This window comes from Taeniopygia guttata, chromosome 8 (assembly GCF_048771995.1).
Source record: "Taeniopygia guttata chromosome 8, bTaeGut7.mat, whole genome shotgun sequence".
In the NCBI taxonomy this organism is placed as follows: domain Eukaryota; kingdom Metazoa; phylum Chordata; class Aves; order Passeriformes; family Estrildidae; genus Taeniopygia; species Taeniopygia guttata.
In genome coordinates, this window is record NC_133033.1 from 14423774 (window position 1) to 14445502 (window position 21729).

At 37.7% G+C, this 21729-nt stretch overlaps 1 protein-coding gene across 1 annotated transcript in view; it reads right to left on the bottom strand.

Moving 5' to 3' along the window:
- Positions 1 to 3630: 3630 nt before the first annotated feature.
- Positions 3631 to 21729, bottom strand: part of ZNHIT6 (zinc finger HIT-type containing 6) — a 31792-nt gene continuing 13693 nt past the window's right edge. The window contains exons 10-11 of the mRNA XM_072932976.1: positions 7986 to 8110; positions 3631 to 3791 (exon numbers count right to left, since the gene is read on the bottom strand). Coding sequence (XP_072789077.1) covers positions 3706 to 3791; positions 7986 to 8110 — 211 coding nt within the window. The 3' untranslated portion in view covers positions 3631 to 3705. The remainder of the gene's footprint in view (positions 3792 to 7985; positions 8111 to 21729) is intronic.

Here is a 21729-nt window from a genome sequence, read left to right on the forward strand (position 1 = left end):
AAATGTTTGTGACTAAACAGGGCCTGAAGTTACATCATCATGGCTGTATATTTACACTTGGAAAGCTTGCTCTTGCACAGTGTTATACATTCTCAGCTCCTACAGATGTCAACAGAGGAGAGCTGTATCTGGCAGGGCAAGGACTGAATCCCAGCTATGCTGATACACAACACGTAGCTGGGACTTGCTATCAGCACTCCCACGAACTTAGAAATCCATGTACTGCTTCAGACTAGAGTCCACGTTCTGCACTGAGTTTCCTCTAATGCAGAGTAAAACTGCACTGTTGACTGGAGTAACAAAAACTGGTCCAGCATGCCTCCAAGGACCAGTGCCAGCCACACATTCTGTGGCATGACCCTCTTTTCCTCTACGGATCAACAATTCCTAATGCCAAGATAAATGTAGCAAAACTTAGAATTCGAATGTGTTCATTCAAAACGGAGCTGTCACACTGACAGGGGGTACAACACTGTTTACCCATGACAACTCAATTATGCCTCATACCCCCAGGAAGTTATACAAAAAAGGAAAAGAACCAAGTTCTCTCCCACGGCTGACTCAGTCCTACCTCCCAGCTATTGCTGTGTGCTTAGCTATGCTCTATTTTTGTCCTTTAAGGTTTGTGAAAGGGATGACATCATTAAGCTTTTAATTTTTTTAAGTAGTGTTTTCATTCAGGACAAGAGCCTTTACTCTTTGTAAGCTGATAGTCCTTCAGCTCAAGCATGCTGAAAAGTCTAAACATTGAAAGAAATGCTGTAACAACCCTACACAGAAATAGCTTGTTCCTTCTGTGACAAATAGTTTATAGAGGAAAATAAATGAGTAAGCATAGTAGGCATAAAATCAAGCACTCAATGCAAGCTGGTGTTGAATGACGAAGATTAAAACAACATCACACAGTTCTCATTCACAGACATGATCTGTTCTGAATCAAGGCAGAGTCCTGTAGGGATCTGTGTGTAATAGGACTACAATAGTATGTTTTCAAAATGGACAGAATGGAAGCCCTCTAGGAAGCCTCAGCTCCATGTCTCAAATTCCCAGTTCTTGACCAGAAATTTAAAAAATACAGAAGGTGCTTTTTCTCTCTTCTGTTTATTACAAGGTGCCTGTTCCAGATTAAGTCACTTGAAAAAAAAACAAAACAAGAACTTTCCTTAACTGCCTATGAAAGTGTTAAAAAACATCTGCCTAGCACAACAGTGCATAAACTTTGATTAAATCAAGAACCTCATTATGATGAACAATTATGACTAATATGAAGAATTTTGATTTCTTATTATAAAGAAAAATTGAAGAAGCTTAGGAAAACTGAATAAAATACTTGGATTGCATTTTGGTTTGTATTTGATCAATCACTTCTGTTCCAACTATTGTAACTGTAAAAATAGGTAAGTAGAACCTAGGAAAGAATAGCAAATACTACCTTTTAGTTTGACTGAACTCTGGGAGATTATTCCCAGCTTTGTCTGGGAAATTTCAGTTCTAGTAACCACCACAGGAATGCTTCTTAATAAAGTTTTAAAGCCTTCTCTTAGGTAAATCTGAAGGACAGATTTAACAGCATCTTCATTTAAAAATAAATTATGTTGCGTTTAACTCACAAGGAAGCTTAAGGTAGATTTATATAAGAAAAAATGCCCACAGGCAAACCCTTTCGTACAATTAATAAAAACCCCCAAGAACTCAGGAAAGTAATGCAAATCACAAATCTGTGCTCCTCAGCCAAAGACTGATCACACACGCATGCAGATCAACACTACTGCCTGCAGCACTCTCATTTTCACTGAGCTCTGAATCCAACAGAAGTGCCATGCTTTTACTCCAGATGAAACATTTTCTGGCAAATGAACTGTGGCAGTTTTGCTGTTCAGCTCTTTTATTGGTATTACTATGAATGAGTTCAAGACTGGCCTAAAGTAATTTGTGGCTACCAAGTCAGTGTGCAGCAATCACTGATGAGGAAAAGCTTATTCACTTTCACTGAACTGAAAAAATATGAAAGCAGCACCTATAGCTAGGAACCTTGGTCCTTTAAAAAGGGTTAAAGAAACAAATGTTGAAACAAGAGGTGGGCAGAGGACCAACAATGACTAAGAAAGAAAATAGAGTACAGGTGGCTACTGCCAGGCAAGAAGAAAAACTTTCCTGTTTCACCAGAGGTTGCAAAACACACAAGAGAAAGGACACACGTTACCACTGGGATAAAAAGTAGTATGTGACTACAAAGGTCTGACACTCTGGCCAAACTTCAGTAGTGAGCTGTCATGGTACACAACTTATTAACTCCAAATTCTTTACAAGGGAAAAAAACCCTTCTAAAACTTTGAACATCTCAAAAATCCTCTCCATGCAGCATGACTGGTGAGGACCCAGCAGTCTGGTGCCCTGAATCACAGACTGAGAGTCCAGAAGCCTAAACCCTCTCCTGTACTGCTCCCTCAGCCTCGTTACCTCCAGAAGTTCCTTCACTGCTTTCTGTTGTGTTTCTACCCACAACATCAGCACTGGAAGAAGACTTATGAGTGAAATACCACCTTCATGGCAATTTAGCACACACCCCAGGCCACCAACACACGAAGGTGCTTGTCTCAAGCAGGAGACACAGTCTGGGAACTAAGGCAGCAGCAACCCCAAAGAGCTGTCCAGAGTGGTTATGTCCAAATGCTGGCTTGGCCAAACCCTTGCAAAACTAAGGCAAAGGCTGATGCTGATTCCTGAGGATGCCCTGGTGCAGTGGGGAGACAGGCTCACCTGGTTTGCACCACTTGTGGCATTTCTGTTCTCATCCTCCAACAGACTCCACAGGCACAGGGGACTTGGATACAGGATAGGTGGTCTGTGATCTAAGAATCTTTTCAGAAGTTAACAACTGTCAGCAGACAATACAGAACAGGATTTTTTTCTCTTCATGATTTATTTGTTTTTAAGTAGGTCAATTTAGCTGATATACCAGTAAGTATTCACAATAACTAACTTCAGGTAGTACTAAGAATATGAGATGCCTAACACAAACATTCTTTAGGAGTCCAGTGTTATTTGCATTAGTGCCAATCTTTGCATCCCTTTCTATGCATTTAAAAGCCTCATCCTAATTTAGAAGACCGGGAGAGAAGACTAAACACACTTGCAACATGACACCCTGAAAACAAAGTCTGACCTCTCCATTAACATGTGTAAAAAGATGCAACCAAGTAAGGAACCAAAAAAAAATAGTATTGCATCAAGCACCCAAAATGTCACTAGAGAAGATCACAAGTAACATAAGACCATTTTCAGTAGCTCAGTGTTACACAGAAATACTGTAAAAGCAAACTGATCTAATGAAATAACTGTACTTTTTTCCCCAGTAAATTTAAGCATTAAGACTCAAGTCAACATATAAATACAAATATATGATCAGATATTTAAACCCAAACATTTGGCACTGAGCTGGTTAGGGAAAAAGGGAAAACAATGCAATTAAAGACTACAATTAAATTAGAATATTTTTTTTTTTCTGGGACCACAATTCCCAATCTTTTTATTTACATCCCTAAATATCCATTATTAAATCCAAAAATAGTCAAGCACTTTGAGAGTGCTACCTTTAAGTAAAGGAAGTTAAGCCAGACTTCTAGGAACTTAATTGTATAAAAAAATTTTTAATTAAATAATAATAAAAAAAAGCTCATTCCATCCTGTTCTCTCAAAGAACTGTCATGAACTGTCCTGAATTTCCCCTTCTTCCACAGACGAAAGGGATGAGCTTTCACTGTCTGAGTTCTCTGCAGGCTCACTGCCATCTGAGGATACAGAACACAAAAAACAAACAAGCAATTAGTTTCAGCAACATTGTTTGCTCATCAAACAGAAGCAGTTTTGTATCTTCTTTTCCTCTTAAGTACTTTTTTCTTTAGGACAGCTATTTCATAAGACATAACCAGTTTTCATGACATAGGATAAAGCCCTGGATAGGACCTCATTGTTGAGGGAGAAAGCAAGACAATCAATGTTGAGAATTCCTTTTACTTTTTAAATCTTGGTCTTTCAGTCAAGTAGGAAAGCAAAGTATTTATCCCCCACAACACTCTAGATCTACTGAGAATTTTAAATTATTCTTTTGGCTTGTTTTAAATGCTGTTTTCTGGGATGTCACAGACATATATCACAACTGTAATGAATTATAAATAATTTACACTTTTCTTAGCATTTCAGATAAGATGTGGAAATACAGAGAAACTGGAAATGGAAAATTAAAATTCCAGATGTTCCAGCATCCCAAAAATAGTTATAAGCTATGTAAGTCCATAAGCTATGGCTGGTGAAGTTCAAGGCACATAATAACTTACGCTTTAGGGCACAGCTATTGTGCTCTGCTGAGATCATATAGTGAAATTCTCATCTCCAAAACTGGTCTTCAGCCTCACACCCCACAGAGCCCTCTTTAACAAGCCCTGACCCTGGTCACCTTGTGCTGATGTCATCAAATGCCACTTGGTTGGTAACACTCAAGCAGCACAAAAATAAACTACAGCAAAGCAGACCCATGATTCACACTCTGCTCTCATTGTTATTTTCAGTATTTGATCTATGAATTTAAAGATGTTTTTGAGCATTTAGTATCAGAGGTTTCATTAAGAGAATGTTACCAAAAGGGAGCTGATGAAGTATAGCTACTGTCTGGTCAAGATAAGTTCTACAGCTGGAAATCATGGATAATACACAGGACACAGTGTGCACCTGTACAGTTTCCAAGGAATTTGTTCAAGAAAATAGAAGCATTTCACCCAGAAACATCAGAGGTCACATTCTGTCTATATTAAATCTAGTGTATAATCAATTAACATTTATATGTCAGATATGTACTGAGTAATGCAAAAAGTAAGGCCTGTGAAAGCTTCCATAATCCCCTGCTATCTTCAGCCATGACTGACCTTGTATGCTGAAATCAGAGCACCTGTAGTTTTTGCTGTTAAGCAAGTCAAGCAGCAGAACATCACATAAAAGAATGTGGCAATCTTCTGACACACAGCAATGCTGAACAGATAGATTTTACTTCTGTTACAGTAATATTTAACAGGAATTACAGATTGTCTTCACTAAAAATAGTATACTTGCATGGTGCTGATAGCATTGCCTATAAATTAAGACTGCCCAATCCGTGTCACCATATAACTGTCTGCAGTTTACTTATAATATAAAATTTAAACTCTTGAGTTTTTCAGTGGCAGTTTCCTTCCTTAATCTGTATTTTCCTTATGTAGTTGAAAGTTTCAGCCAAAATACTTCAGCCATTTCTGAAAAGAAGAATAGGAGTAATAGGCTTTATACTCATTAAATCCTAGCAACTTCTCTTTGAAGAAGTCCAGCTCTAGCTACCACCCAGTTCTTGGGGGTTACTACTTGAATCTCAGGGAGAACGGTGATGTTTCCCTAGCATGTGCCTGTTGCTGTGGCCATGAAAATTTGATTCTGTTGTTCCTGGGGCAGATCTGAGATTGCTCAGGAAGGATACAGTATTTTGGCAATTAAATTATCTCAAGACTTTACTTCTTGTTCTAGCCTGGGTCCCTTGCAAACAGGGTCAGCAGGGTTATGGCTGCTGGAGTCCCCATGCTCAGCAGACACCCTGCCACATGTCCTCAGGAGTGTGGCAGCTGTTTGCCTGGGATGCAAACGGAGGTCAGCACCAGGCTCCGAGCAGGACAAATGTCCCCTCAGGCATGCCAGGAGGCAGAGAGGAAAGGCAGCACTGGTGGCAGTAGGATCAGCAGGATGGATGGCCTGGGAGGAGAGGGCCACTGATACAGAAAGCCATACATGGCAAAGAAACTGGACTGCAACAAACACAGAAGATGCTGTGGCAGAAAGGTCACTTCTTGGGAGATGGGAAGGGGCTAAAATACTTCTCTGATTACAACAGACTTCTCCCTGGACAATCTGGAGGTTAACATAATATTTGCACTCTTAGCAATTATCTGTGAATGCAACTGCTAAAGCAAACTGAAAACTGTTTTTTCCCTCCTATATTCTGTAAAGATGACACACAAAAGAAAAGCACAATGATTGTGACACAGTAACTAAAACGGTACTTTGTCTTCAGGCAGAGTAATACCAACAAAAAAGTCCTCCAACTTTTATATTCATGTTGTGAACATGCTTATCCTCAAAGAATCTGAAATTACTGTCACATGCTTCTACTCTGAACAGAAAAAATACCAAGAACACAGGTTCCCAACCTAACTCAAGGCCGAAGTTGATTATTAATATCTTAATCAAGAAGATGACAATATGTTATGATAAAAGTTGTGAAAATCATGGTATTTTTGCCATTAGCTGTAACTTTTGCTATGTCATACCCAAGACACCTTAACTTGGAGCTATTAAATTTATTTTTATGGAATCTATAAAAACAGTTAAAACAACAACAACAAAAATCAATGGTTCTCAAAACCTGAAATGGCTGTTAGTGTCCTTAGAAGCCCTGCAGGGATGACTACTCAAACTATTCCTGCAGCAGAGGAAGGTTACTGTCCTCAAGACAAACACTTGTACTGGTCTGTGGCAGAGCTGTTGGCACTTCCCAGCTATTACTGGCTCTCTCTTCCCCTCCTCTTCTGCCTTTTACAGAGTCAGGTAGGTGCTGCAGCAGTATAACCTCAAAAAACCGTTGTTCAATCAACACTTACTTGAATCTATACCCTTAAAAGGACAACCTCCCTATTAATTTAGGAGACAATGACAACCCTATACAGATTAAGTACATGAGTCAATCAATTGTAATTCCCTCCTGACCTCTAAGTCATAGAGGTACAGCTGAGTACTGAAAAGCACAGCTCCTACACAGAGAAATAATGGATAAACTCAAAAGCAGCCAGCTTCATGCACTGCAGGGTCTGTATGTGCACTCCAGGGTGTGTATCACAGGGCCTACTTACTCAGACCTGACCCCTACCTTATCCCCTGGTGTGCTCTCACTCTCAGAAGCCCCTGCACAAGGAATTTTTGCATGCCACATCTTTGGGTGCAGACTGCTCTCAGTGTGATCTAGCCAGAACAGCCAAGCTCCATGGAGGTCCAGTAGCACTGGTACAATATTCTCAGTCCCGTATTTCATCAGTCAAATGATAGACATAGAGAGCCATGACTGAGCTGCTGCAGGGAAACAGTAACTGCAAATATATCTCAAAGCTTTTCTGAAAAACTCTGTAAGAATTAGATACTGGCCCATCACTGAAAATTATGGGATATGATCATTAAGGTGACTATGTGGGGGACTAGGAGATGAGAACTGATACCCTATTTTAACAGCTGAAATAATTTTCTAGCTTCAGAAGCAGATGCTGGGACATGAAACCTTCATACTGAGAAGAAAGATGGAAATTAACTTAAAAACTAAAAGCAAATTCCTGCTAAATGTGGATTCGCTTCCAAATTAACTCCAAGATCAAAGTTCTCCCTTGGCAAAGTAATTTTTAAAAGATAACACTGTGCTTTTAATCCACCCAAAAAGCAACTTTCCCATTATGATTTCTAATAACTATCTTACGACTCAGAATTATTTGTCCAATGTTAGAAGCTATGCTAGAAAATAATGGAGAATTATTCCTTTGCATGATTTTCAGGTTTACTTAAAATTCATCTTTACCAGACAGCCTGACTCTTCAGAAATAATCAACTCTGTGAAACTTTGCTACATAAAAAAAATTAGCATGAGTCTGAATAGTTGTTTCACCTTAGTGGCTAAAAATATATAAAAACCCCAGTAAAGCACCAGTAAACAAAGTAAGAAAAACACATCCAATACAGCTCATGGATGTATGCCATCAGGCTGCAATTTTAAGACAAGAGCATTCGTAACAGCTTTTTCTACAGCAATCTTTAAGCTTCAGAAAGAAATATAAGACATATTGCTCATTCCTGGAGATATTCGTAAGTACTGTTTATATAACTAAAATATGCAAGTATAACACAACAGGAAATAAATATATGCTCACCTTGGCCAAGGACCACCATGTCATTCTTCAGTGTTTTCAAGACAACAAATAATGTTGGATACTCAATTATTACTTTTCCTTTCAGATTATCTAGAAGGCTTTTGCTGGCATCCAGTTCATTGTACCTTAAAAATAACAGATTTACTTTGGATTTTAATACTAGCAAGGACATAATGTACATTTGCTGTGTGTGGGGAAAAAAGTAAAAGGCTTTCTGGCATTTCACATGATTTTCAGCTGATACCATGTCCAGAAGAACTACCTTACAGCTAAAATTACATATCTAGTATTATTATCCAACTACATAATTTTTTTAAACCTTCCTAATATCTAAGCATAAATAACAAAAGGAGAATGAAAGTCACATTTATCTAAGGGTTGGTATGTTTTATTATGTCTTAATGAATATCTTTAACAAATCAGGTAAAGACATAGGGTTATCAAAATTGATACATTTCTCAAAATCTGATTCTAAATTGAAAATAACATTTAATATTTTACTTATGGGCTTTAAGACTACAGGTTTAATTTACTCAATTACTAGTGTACCTTATTTATCATTACTTTATTATGAATTACCAGTGAAGCCCTAGGAAGATGAAATAAAAAGCTTATCTGAACAACTACTAAAGCACAGGCATGCTGGAGCACTTAGAGCTCTGTTTTTGTAGGAGAGATATCCTTGTTCTGATACAGGAGCATCACAGCAATGATTTCTAGAAGATGGTACAAATCTCTGCTCACAGCACCATCAGTGAGAAATCCCCACGTGTGTGTGCTCCAGAGGCACAGGACTGGATGTGCAGTCCCCCCCCAGGAAAGGGCTCCTCTTCAGCCCAGAGAGTGAAAGCAGGTACATAACAAATGACACCACAGTAATGAAAAGTAAACTGAGCATCCTCTCCACAATTACTCTCTCAAACTGTAATGCTCTCTCCCAGCTCTTTAACTAGAAACCTGGACGTGGGATTTTGTGGAAAGGAAGGGAAGTATTTCAATGGTTTCTGAAAGAGGGGCCTTGCTGCCTTCACTTACCATAACTGAGGCATCCAAAGGATGCTCTGGTATTATTACGCTGCAATCTGAGTTATGCAACTTTCTGTATGCAGCATTATTAAATTATCAGTAAGCTAATGTATCAGCTAAGGGCAAATGAAGTTCAAAATAAAAATATACTTATAGGCAGTACGTGGGGTATTTCCTATAGCTGCTCTACCTCCTCTGATCATTAACATATTATACAGTTGTGTTTTCTTTTGCCAAAATCAACACGGGATAGGTAGAGGAAATTATATACTTCATGATTTACAATGATGTGTGATTAAAAGCAGTACACTGGGAGTCAGCACACAAGAAGAATATTGGAGGTAAACCAGGAATTGAGTTCCTGGGATTTAAAGGAAACTTAGTTTGAGCAAAAATTCTTTCATATTCAACTTCAAATCATCATGAAAATATTTGGTTTCATGTTTCTTTCAAGCCAAAGTAATTATGACCTCTTCTTACTGAAATCCTTGAAAAGGGATAACAGTACATTACATGTCTTATTGAATGAATGCATTCATAAACTGTGGATTAACACACATGAACAGAAACATATTTACTGCTTTATTTACAGCACTCTAAATGCAAAGTATGGCAATACCTTTCCTTTGGCAAGGACCTCAACACATTCCTTTCTGGTTAAGCAAACATTTACCACCAAGAGGCGAAAGTAATTCACATGCCACAATACACTTTCCATTATCTCATATTTTAGACAAAACATCTTTAGCCTCCAGCTTGGCATAAGATAAAACATTGTACTTAAAACTATTTTATGATAGTGAATTACTGAAGTGTTAGATCACTGAGTCAGAGCTTTATCTTTTTTTGTTGAAGTAAATTTTATTGGTTGACAGTGACAGGAAAAACATCTAAATTTTTAGTCAGTAATGTGGGCCGTAAACTTCAGGAAGAATATAACAAAGAAGCTTAATGCTTCTCTTACTTAAACTTGTCTGTTACTGTATATATTATCCAAAAGACCTAAGTCTACCACATTCTACTTCATACACAAATGCAAGTTGAGGTTTTCTGCTAATCCACCTGTCAGGCTCTGACTTGACTGTGCATTCTTAAAAGATCTCAAAATAAAACTATTATTCGTCACATCAATTCTGAAGTCTACTAAGGAACAGCTCCTGAACAAGATTGATTTTTCAGGCTATCTCAGAAAGACAAGGTCATGATAAAAACCTTCCCAGTTTTATCCCAGAACTAGAACAAAGTCATACATCAGAGGGTGAACAATAGAGACCTATGGGCAAAAGAAGACTGCCCTGTTGGGTTTAACCAGAAGCCTACACACACACACCTACTTCTAATTTTTATTTATGAAAAGGCTAAATCTGTTTAGAGAAAAATAAAATTAAATAGCCTTTTGTACAAGTCTTGTAATTTCCTGTAGTCATTATGTGCAGCAAATTGGTCTCACCACAAGCAGGAGATAGAAGAAGGAGAATATCTCAATCAGATATTACCAGATACCTTTTATCGCCACTTTTACCCACTAGTTTTGTACCATTGAGATTGCATAGCCTGCATGAGAAGAACCCATAAGGAGCTGTAACCTTCTTCAAACCCATCCTTCACTGTGCACTTCAACTAACAACCCAGTGAAACGAAGAACAACCAGTGTAAATCTATCCTTTCACTTGGACTCTTTCATATTCCAGGACCACCTGCAGGAAACTACTTAGCCAAAGCTGTAATCCTAAGTGAGCTCCTTCAGCCCTTCATGCCAGGATGGATTTGAGATAAGCCCGGCTCCAAACTAACTGACCATGCCAACAAAACCATTGCCTTAATACCCATCTTCACATGTTTCTTTTACAACTCCCTCTGCTTTCTTTTTCTCCCACTGTCCCATTCATGCAAATTGCCTGCACTATGGCTTCCTGATCCCTATATTTAGCAGGACTTCTCTTTGCATGTTCCCTCTCCATCTTCTTTTCTTCCTGGTATTTACTTTCCACATATCTTCTCTTTCACTTCCTTATGTTCTCTCAGCCTCCCTGAACAACACCCACTATTTAATAATACACTTTGCTGATTATTTTCTTGCCCCAAGCAAAGCTTTATGCCCATGTCACAAAGCAATAAACAGGCCTGGATTTTTTCTTAACAAGAAACTACTCCATTTATAAGGACCACAAAGAGATGATCTTAGACAACCGCTTTTGATTTTAGCTGGAATGAAATAACAATAACTGCTTTTTGAAGAACCAAAATTAAGTAGAATTTGCCTGCTAGCAGGCTGTTTAAAAGCCTACAAAAATTGTGACAATTGAGAGAATTTGGCAAGATCCAGCAATCCCACATCAGTTCCCATACAAAGCGTTATATCTGCTCTACGAATAGTTGTTACCTTTCACAAAATACTGAAATTAATGTGTCTCTGCACTTCTGATAGCATCTGTGAGTTTCTGCAAAGGCTCATTTCACTATCTATAGTTATTCCACCACCTTCAAGGAATTCAAAAATTCAGTCTCCTAATCTGTCTCCCACAGGCAGGAATGCCACATTAGGTCACTGCATCACAACAAGTTCCCCTCAAACGGAGCCTGTGGCTATAATCGCAGTGGCGTAACTTGTCTCCATGAATTCAGACAGCAGGAAATTCCCTGCTGATCAGGTTTTCCTGAATGTCATCTACAGGAATTTTTTATTATTTAATAATAATAATAATAAAAAAATCTGCAATCTGGAATTAAAGATAAATTGTAGCCATGTTATTTCTTTAGTTTGGTCTTCCGTACACTGAAAAGAGAACAAACAAGTTTTAGCCAACTAAATAATTGTAAATATTACCAAAATGTGGATTTGTGTAATGACATTCATGATTTCCCTGTGAGAGTGATCAACTAAACTGCTTGCACATATTTTACACAAAGATGACTCTTCTTCCTAGAACTGAGTGGAAACATCGAGGTATTTACTTGGCATAACTCAGACACAATAAATCACACTATCTATTTTGGACCTAGTCCGAAAAATCCACAAGCAAGCTTACACTAACATATGGGAAGAGAAAAGGATTTTTTTTCACCAGACCAAAGAGGGTAGCATTTCTTAGGTATCTGCATATGCCTAGAAGGGGGCAAAGACTGGGTACAGCATTTAAAGTCTCTCCCAAGCACTCATTCTGAAGTGCCGCAGTACTGCAAAGATAATAACTAACAGATGGACTTTCATTCCTAAGTGGTGAATAACCTCTTCGTGTGGTTATGATTTGGTGAACATTGAAGTAGGGAAATGCTCTCTTGAATTAGGTATGAAAGGAAAATTGTAGAGCAGAAAGCAAATACAATGTATTGAAATAATGCATAGTATTTATATTTAATTTTGTCACTAGAATGCTGACCAGAACTCTAGAAAACCTAAGCCAGTGAATTTAATTAATCCAGATACATGACAAAATTAGAAAATTCAATGCGCAAAACAGCAGATATCTTAGAAACAAACAAATATTAAAAACCCCTCAAGACTTGCCATAATACTTCCTCTATAACTAACTCTTACCAACAGCAAAACAATATGAAGGAATACTCTTCCTGAACATTCTTTTAAGGAAAGAGAATGGGAACCTAGCCCAAGTTGATATTTTAATATGAAAAAAAAATACTACAGTTTACAGAACTCTTCAAAACCTGCTAGCTTCTCCTTCCACTCTTGGTTACACTTCTTTTCCTGATCTAGGACCTTCATAATTTGCCTCAACAGATGTTCATTAACCTATCCTCCATACTACTGACACCTGCATAACTCAATCAATACCAGTACAGACCAGATGCCTGGCCAAACCCTTTTCAAGTATCCCTATCTCAAGCAACACTTCCATTAAAAACATGCTTTTCTTTGGGGAAAAGAAAAAGAAAATTAGGACAAGAAATGTTCTCTTATCAACCATTTGGACTACAAGTCCTGCTAGGAACCAACTGAAAAAGTACAGGAATAAAAGTTGCCAGCATAGCAGGAAAGCATCTCAGACATCATCACCATCTCTTAACTACACCTACATTCACAGAGCACATAAAGGCACAGCCAATTAATGAGACAACAATGGAACTGTTCCTTTTCCTTGTCTTATTTCAGCCATAGCTCATCCTCAAACAACGACTATATTAAGAAAAGCTTTAAGAATCCAAGGTCTCCTCTCTTTCATGGGCTAAAAAATCTAAGAACTGTTGAAAAGTCAAGCATAAAATGGGGAAAAGAAAAGCTGAACTCACCCCCCCCCCCTTACAACAAACGTATTTCAGGCAGTTTAAACATCCTGCAAGAAAAAAACGCAGATGAAAATAGCAGAATCAACAACTGTCACCTAAATTATTTGACACAAAAGCAGATGTCCAGAAAAACTCATTGGTGTGTTCACTTCTACCCTAGAAAATATACAGAACAGTTAATGGAGAGAGAAGCAAAGTAAGAGTACAAGTATGTCACCATAGAAGCACAAAGGCTGTCCTTGTTTAAGCCTCTTGAGAATAAGGCAATTGCACAAAGGAAAAAAGCACAGTAAAAGTTGTTTAATGGCAGTACTGGAAAAATATATCAATTGAAGGCAAAACCCATTAAGGCGATAAGGCAACTGCTTCAACAATTTAGTGGACTGAGCTTTAAGAGTAATGTGGTAAAAGAATTCAAGATCACAATAATGATCTAAAGATTAAGTAAAGTACAGAACATTCTGCATCTTTTAGTTATAAAACAAAGTACAATAAAACAAAAGGAAAATGTGAAACCAGCAAATGTCAATTTCTTGTATTTGGCAGAATTTGGTGCAAAGAATACAGAAATAAAGTGATACTGAATTTCAAGAATGCGAATACTTTCCCCATCTCATAAGACATAATGAAAAAAAAAAAAAAGAAAAATCCTGCAGCAAGTGAAGATGTTATAATTCAAGTGCATCACAGCAATAGCTGTTTACACACATGGGAATTTACTTACTTTGTGAGGCCAGGCAGCTTCACAAACTGCCCAAAAGCTCAAGGTTTACAACTCTTTAAATATTATAGAGCTGACATATGAAAAAAATGCAAACCACAATCATGTAAGGCCATTCTATGACTTAGATAAAGAAGCAAAACAGCCTGAATTAACACTAGCCAGAAAACTTATTGTGAATATGAAATTTCACAAGGGAAAAGTTCTGATTAATAAGGCAGTGAGTTGGCTACTGCAGATGAATGCTTTAAGTTTCAAAAACTGAAAAGGTATCAGTGGCATATTTAGTACCAGTAAAAGCTGTGCATGGTTCCCAAAAAATGCAAAGAAGTCAAAATATGAAACTTGTACCACTAATAAAATACTGCATGGTCACAGGGAAAAAGCCTATGTTGTAAATCTACTTTAAGGACAGCATACTGACACACAGCCCCATGAAACCTAACTGAAAATAACTTTAGAGGCACAAAGTGTACCAAGAGATGAAATGAAAAACACCTAATACATCAAGTTTAGAAAACTAATACAGTAAATCTCATTTAACAAATTAATGCAAGCAAGCAGTACACTGCTAAAATAAATAAATATAAAACTGATGAGAAGTCAGTCACTGTAAATTGGAAATACTTTTGTTATTATGCTTGGGTTAATCTCATTAACCTCCACTTCAGGAAGAATAGATCCTTCTCTAATTTTGAATCTCTAAGTAGCAAGTATTAACTTCCAAATTTAGCTCATATGAAGAGTCTAAATACCTTTAACACTCTGTATTGAATGGTGGAAACATATTGATAAATTTTATACTTATTTTCCTGGGAATCACAGTATCATAAACATTCAATTAAGGTGACAGGTTACCAATGCTTTACAATGAAAAGGAAAAGCTATGAAGTAAAGAAAACAAATTATTCTCTTGGGAAACAAGCAGGAAGGTCAATTCCCTACTTGGCAATGTTGAAACAATCAGCCCCTAGCTCACTTCTGTCAAAAGAGAGAGAAAAAAAAGAGGGATTCCCTTTTGGCAAGATCAGGAGGAAATAACAGGTTTTCACCTTCCTGACAAGAACATGAAGACGTTGTCCTCTCCTCTGTCCCTTTAAAAACATTGATGGCTATGCTGCCATGTTTTCACAGCGTTGCAGACTCCAAGTTCAGCCTACCAGGGTAGAGTTTGTATCTTTGCTTTTACAAGCCTTTTCAGCCTTTCCATGTTCCCGGTCCCTGAAATTTAGGAACTATGCTAACTTTAAGACAGCATCTCATTGCTTTTTTCTTCCAAGAAACCAGCAGCAAATCCTTTTTCCTTCACAAGAATATTTTAACAGCAACCCACAGAGTCAAATTAAGCCCCTCAACAGATCTCACAACTCTTATTCTATAGTGGAATAGGACAGAGTTTGAATGTCACTTTGGCTCTACAGCTCATTTTCACCAGCTCCTTCCCTCAGCCAAGAGGCTACAGATTAATCAACAGGGTTTTTGCAACTATAGTATTTTCTTGGATTTCACAGCCTGTTTTCCTGCCTTCAAGTCTGCCTTCTATGTACATGCTACACAGCAGATGAACTTGCATGAAGACTTATTCCATACTATACTTGTTACCTGGTACATGCATATAGGGGAGTTCCCCTCTGTTCTCCAGTAGAAATGGTAGGCTGGAGCAAACTGCAAGATTTGTTCGTGAAACAGTCATCTCTAGCTGCACACTCTAAGAGAGGGCAGAAAATCTGCCTGTGCATGTGCTGGGTGATCGCTGCTATGCTTTAAACCCAGACACGATGAGAGAAGAGGATACTGTGTACAGTTTTTCTGTTTTAGAATTTGGGGTCTGACTGACTACCTGCTTTGCAAGCATGAAGTGTCTGGGGTCTTCTATAAGCACCAACCACAGGCAGACCTGAACACCACTACATTGCTGGACAGGTCAAACAATAGCTGAAGCCAACCTTTTGCTGTTTTCTCGTCTTCCACCTCCTTACTTACATAGTCCTCCTCTGCAAATTGTCTGGATTTAACTTGCTGTACTATAGACAGCAGAATTTTGGAGTGGTGGTTACGATTTCAAATAAATCTTTGTGCAATAAATGTCTCAGTCAGCAACTCTCTAGCTGGGACACTCTAGAAACCCTAATGCAATACCATTAATTATAAAACAGTTCATCCAAAAGAATTCAGCATGGATTACAAAACACTGGATTGTTACTTTAAAAAAAAACCAGGCGTCTACTGGTTCATAAAGGAATCCCTTTCAAGAAAAAATGATTGCACAAGAGAGTAAGATGGACAAACTCTGGGTTTTTTTAAAATCATCCCAAAAATCTTTGAAAGGTCAAGTAATTGTAGTCAGACATCACATTTAACTATGCATGCTAAGGATTCTGATCATAAACACTTAATATACTCAGTAATGAGTAGTTTTTTGCTTTCCATCTCTGTTGTGTAACAGAGATTTCACTGAAAAATGTAAGTAGCTAGGAAGGAAAGTGACTGTTTTTTACAGTAAAAGCTGTGTAACCTGGCATCTGCTGCTCTGCATTGCTTTTGTCAGCAGAGAGACTGATATTCAGATAAAAAAGGAGCATGTGAAAAATGACACTGAAACGGCTGCAGTAACAAGCTAGGAAGTCTGAAATAACCTGCAGGAAAACGTAAGGAAGTATTCAGAAAGAAAAGCAAGAAGTTTTAATTCAAAAAATCCCACAAACCAAAATCCAGCACTCTGGGGGAAAAATAGCAGCAGATTTAAATACACAGAAGTGCTGTGTTTAGGAAACAGACTACAGACTAAATTCTATTTCCCCTTGAACAGCACGAAGTCACCAGTGCCTGACTACAGTTGTGCAGAATGTGAAGAATGACTATTGTAAGCTGGCTCCCTGCTTTTGTAAAGCTGGCAGAGCTGCTTTTGTGCCAGCTGCTGCAAGCTACAGAGAAGTAATGAATTCTACTGTCAATCTTCTGGCACAGCTTAAAGCCAGCTTGGGGTCTGTTCCAACTCATGCCAAGGCCAGCAGTTCAGCCAAGGATTTGTATCCTTAATTCCTGTCTCATGCATATTGTCTACTACACAAACGTGGAAAGAAATTGCTTCCTAAGTAAGACTAGAGAATCATAAATAAAGCACACCACTTTTCAACATTCGCAAAAAATGCAAAGAAGAGATAATGCCTGAAATGTGCTAATTCTAGCACATTTGTTCTCCAAGCTGAAGCTTCTTTTTAAAAGAAACGGAGTTATATGTGAAAAGCAGAAAGCAAAGACTAAGTTCTCTTGGTTTTACATGAAGTTATTCACAAATGATAATGCAGAAGGAAGTGCTCAAAAAGAGAGCATGAAAAACTAAGGAAAACAAACAGCTTGATACTTGAGGCTAATGTCAAGGTATTTCAATAACAGGGTTTTTAAAATAATCTGAAAGTAACTGACAAAATAACATTTTGTCATGACATTTTCAAAGATAAGGAAAGAAATAATCTAAATGCTACATTTAAAAATGTGATTCCATTACATTTCTACTATGTTATGAACTTCAGGATAATTTTCCAAAAGTCTGTTGGCTTATTTGCCCATTCTAAGACAAAAAGCTTCACGTTCCTAAATCTATTACTGTGACTACTGCAACCTACTGATGTGATCTAACCCATAGTTATTTAAAAATGATAGACTACAAAAGAAAATTCTCTTTGAGCACAGAGCTAAGTCATCCAAGGGAATAACTTTCATTTCTGCCAGCTGATCTTGAGACAGGGAAGTGATCCAAAATTACTAACATCATCCAGCCTTCTGGAAAGCAACTGAATTAAATCAGTTAAAGCAAAAGAAGTGTTCACCACCATAAAACAATGGCATTTTGTAGAGGAGAATCTCTGATACTTGTTTAGCAGATTTTCTTCCCTGTGGTCCACAAAAATTAAGTGCCAAACATGCCATTATTCTCATGTGCCCCAGCCAGTGCCACCACAGACAGTTAAGAAGCCTCTTGATGTTGGAACTGGCACAAAAATTCTTTTGGTATTTTTTTCTTTCTGAGTAATTGAAGCATGAGCTACACCAGTACTACTGATACAGAAAACAATTCTATAACTGATTTGTATCCATCCCTGTACGATGTGTCAGTTTTACAACAGGAAAGTGGCAGGATATAGTCTGGTACTCTCCTGTACTCCAGCTCCTACATGGATTTGCTCTACTGAAAGCAGTGGCCTTTGCAAAGCTCTTAAAGCCAACCAGACTGAATTTTCCAGGCACCTAAATATTCTGCCAGTGCATACTCTGACCTTCAAATCCCCAAAAAGTTTTCTGCAACAATTTATTGTGAAACAATGCTCACATGCTACCCTGAATAGGCCAAAAAAGAACATTACTATATAAAAGACCTAATATTGATGGTTAAGGAAGCATTATTTTTCAATCCTAATAAATCCTATGCATGTGATTAAAATGTCAACTATCTAAACTAGATCCATGAAAGATGTTACTGAACCAGTAAAAGAAATATTCAATTGTTGTGATTTAACCTCATTTAGATTTATTTGTCTCTGCAAGTATGTACTGCAAATTAAGTTATATATAGTAACTCTTAAATATTTATCTTATGATAAGGCTGAGTAAATGAATTTCTCATTAAGTATCTGCAGTTACAAAACAACCTAACTCTGACTACTAACTTACTAATAAAAAAGACCAAGGAACTTTTTGATTTTGGAAGGGCTGGTTGTGGTTTTGGTTTAGTTTTTTTGTTACATAAAGCCTGATAAGGCTATTCTCATGAAAATGAGAAGGTGTATTTCCCAAACCACACTGTGTAATTTGGCTGTTGCACCTTTCCTTTCCTTACCGGAAAAAGCAATGCTCTTACTATATGAAGTCACTTTGAAGACATCCCAAATAAAGGTCTGAAGACAGTCAGGACACTAATTTATCCTGACGAAAGAAAATACTACTTTATGAAAGAATGTAGACTATAAAAATCATCCAAGATGCAGAAATTAAACCTTTCTTGGAATAGTTACAGCTGAGGAGAGAATGGAGAGATACCAACACTAACTAAATACTGCATAACAGGTGATTGAAGCAAGCAGTTCCAAATGGAAAACTATTCTGACCCATTCAAAAGGTCAAATATTTTTTTGAAACTTCATTTAAAACCAAAAGGTTTCAAATGCAGTAGAGAGTTATGTAATGCTTGTTTTTTGAAACCCTCCTTTGCAAGATTCCTCATGAAGTAAGTGTAGCAAATGAGAAGATAAACCAAGTGTAACTAAGAGTTACAGAGCATGAGATGACAGGCAAAGTTCTCTGAGAACTGTCACCACTGATGGTAAGACACATAGCAAGAAGAAAGCAAGGATTTGTGTTTGGCAGCTATCCATGATATCTGCACACCAGTGGCTTTCTGAAGTTCCACAGAACTCCTGTGAGAAAGCAGAAATCAGTACTTCATTGCTAATTTATATTTCTGGAGAAAGAAAAAATAAACCCCAAAAATTTAAAGCATTCTACAGAGGACCTTCAAACTAAATGGATGATTGGCTTTGAAACACAGAAAACAGCCAAAACTAAACCACGAACTCCTGTTTCATAAACAATTGCAGGAAATACTAAAATCCTTCTGTAACATACTTATCTTAAAACCAGAAGACTTAACATTTCATAATCCTGCTTAGATACTCTGTGAAACACCACTGCACTGCCTCAATAACACAAAATTGTAACTATGAAAAGGATTTTTTTGTAGAAGGTTCTGCTAAGCCTAAAACGAACATCTGACGTAGTAACATAAGTTTACAACTTTTCTATCATTTAGTGCTTGTGGAGTAGAAATTTTTCTGGTGGGTACAGGAGTTGTAGATAACAAAATATTCGTGTAGACTTACATGTATCAGTAGTCTACATCAATCCTACTCCTTCAGTCTGCCCACAAAGTGATGGAAGAGCATTTTGCCATACAGAAACATACAGCCTAAAATCACACAGAATGAGGAGGCACAGCAGTTAACCAGCAGTTAATGCTTCCCACTGTTAAAGAAACATAGATAAAGAAAGGTGAGAGAGCTCTGTCTCCACTCAGTTTTTGATCCATAGGGAAGACCACCAAGCAGCAAGCAGGTCATGTTTCAATTACAAGTACTTCCACTGCAATTCCAGCTATTGATTCACAGAGTATGAGCCAATACTCTCCAATTAACGTAGGGACATGGAACCAAAAAGACAAAAAATCGAAACAAATTCTCTCTTACTTATCTGTAGTGCAACTACAGTAAAAATCTGAATTCCCTCACAGAGCCTTTGTCACAACAACCGCTCTGAGTGCCTGCTGCCACAGACACAACTTATGTTGACAGAAGTGACTTTATGCTGACATAGCTGTCCCACCATTGCAAACAAACTTTGTACTTTCCTTTCAGAGAAGGATTTTTTTTTTTCCAGTATGCTGTTTCCTTGACCTGTCTGCACCACCCCAGCTGGGCCTGCTCCACCAACTTAGACAAAGAGATTCACATCATTTCCAACTGAGGAACTGCAGTTCTCAAGTCAAGATACACTTCTATTTTATCTTTCTACTGGTTTTTCCTGAACATCAGACTTTACATCCACTAAGTGGGATAAATACCAATTACTCCAAACTCATTATCAATCAACACAGGCTGATTCTGGGAATACAGATGAATCTCAGACTTGAGAATATTTAGGTTAATTTAATTTAATGAAAAAGAATTCCTGCTCCAATCTGTGACATAAGGAAACACTATAGATACTTCAGAAGAGGCAAATGGTTAAGTAATGAAAAAGTAATGAGCACATGAGACAGTCTACTTCTATGTTAAACTGGTTTCTTTTCCAAACCTTCTACACAGCTGTTAAATAAACAACTTTTCCTTCTTTCTTAAAAAAGAAAGTGAGAAATACCACTGGTTATACTGTCAAGGTCTTTTCAGCTCCTCACACCACCCCACCAGCAAGTAGGCTGGAAGGCACAAGAAGCTGGGAAAAGACACAGCAAGGACAGCTGATCCCAACTGGCCAAAGGGATGTTTGATACTGTATCACAGATGGTAATATGCAAATAAATTAAATTAAATGAAAAACTGGCTGGGGGCTGCTGTTTGGGAACTGGTTGGACACTGGTCAGTGGAGGGCAAGCAACTTTGCTGGGCATCACTTGTTTTGTATATTCGAATTCTTTTATCATTCTCATCCTTTCCTTTTTTGTCCTATTAAACTATCTCAATACAAGAATTTTAACTTCTTACTCAATCTCTTCCCCATCCCTTTCTGGGGATGTGAGGTGTTGTGTGAGTACCTGAGCTGTGTTTAGCTAGGTTAAAACATGACATCCAGTCATGACCCCAAGGCTTTTAACACATGATAAAGAAGGGTCTTGCTGTAACATCCAATACCTCTTTCAATACCCTGGGATGAAACCCATCAGGATTCATGGACTTCTCAATATTCAGCTGAAACAGCTGGTCCCTTACAATTTCAGTGTCCACAAATGAGAACTCACTATTCCCACACTTGCAACACTCAGACACAGGGTACTGGGGAGCCCAAAGCCTTTCATATTTTCTCCCTGCCTATAAGAACAGGGCTCTGTATCTTCAAATTCACTTAAAAACAACAGGTTTCTAGCTGGCAATTCTGATGGCAAATGCTACAACCATATATCAAATAATGATTGCAAAGAGAAAATAAATCAACCAAAAAATCATAAAGAATTTGCACTTGAATTTGAATTGGAAAGTACACTAC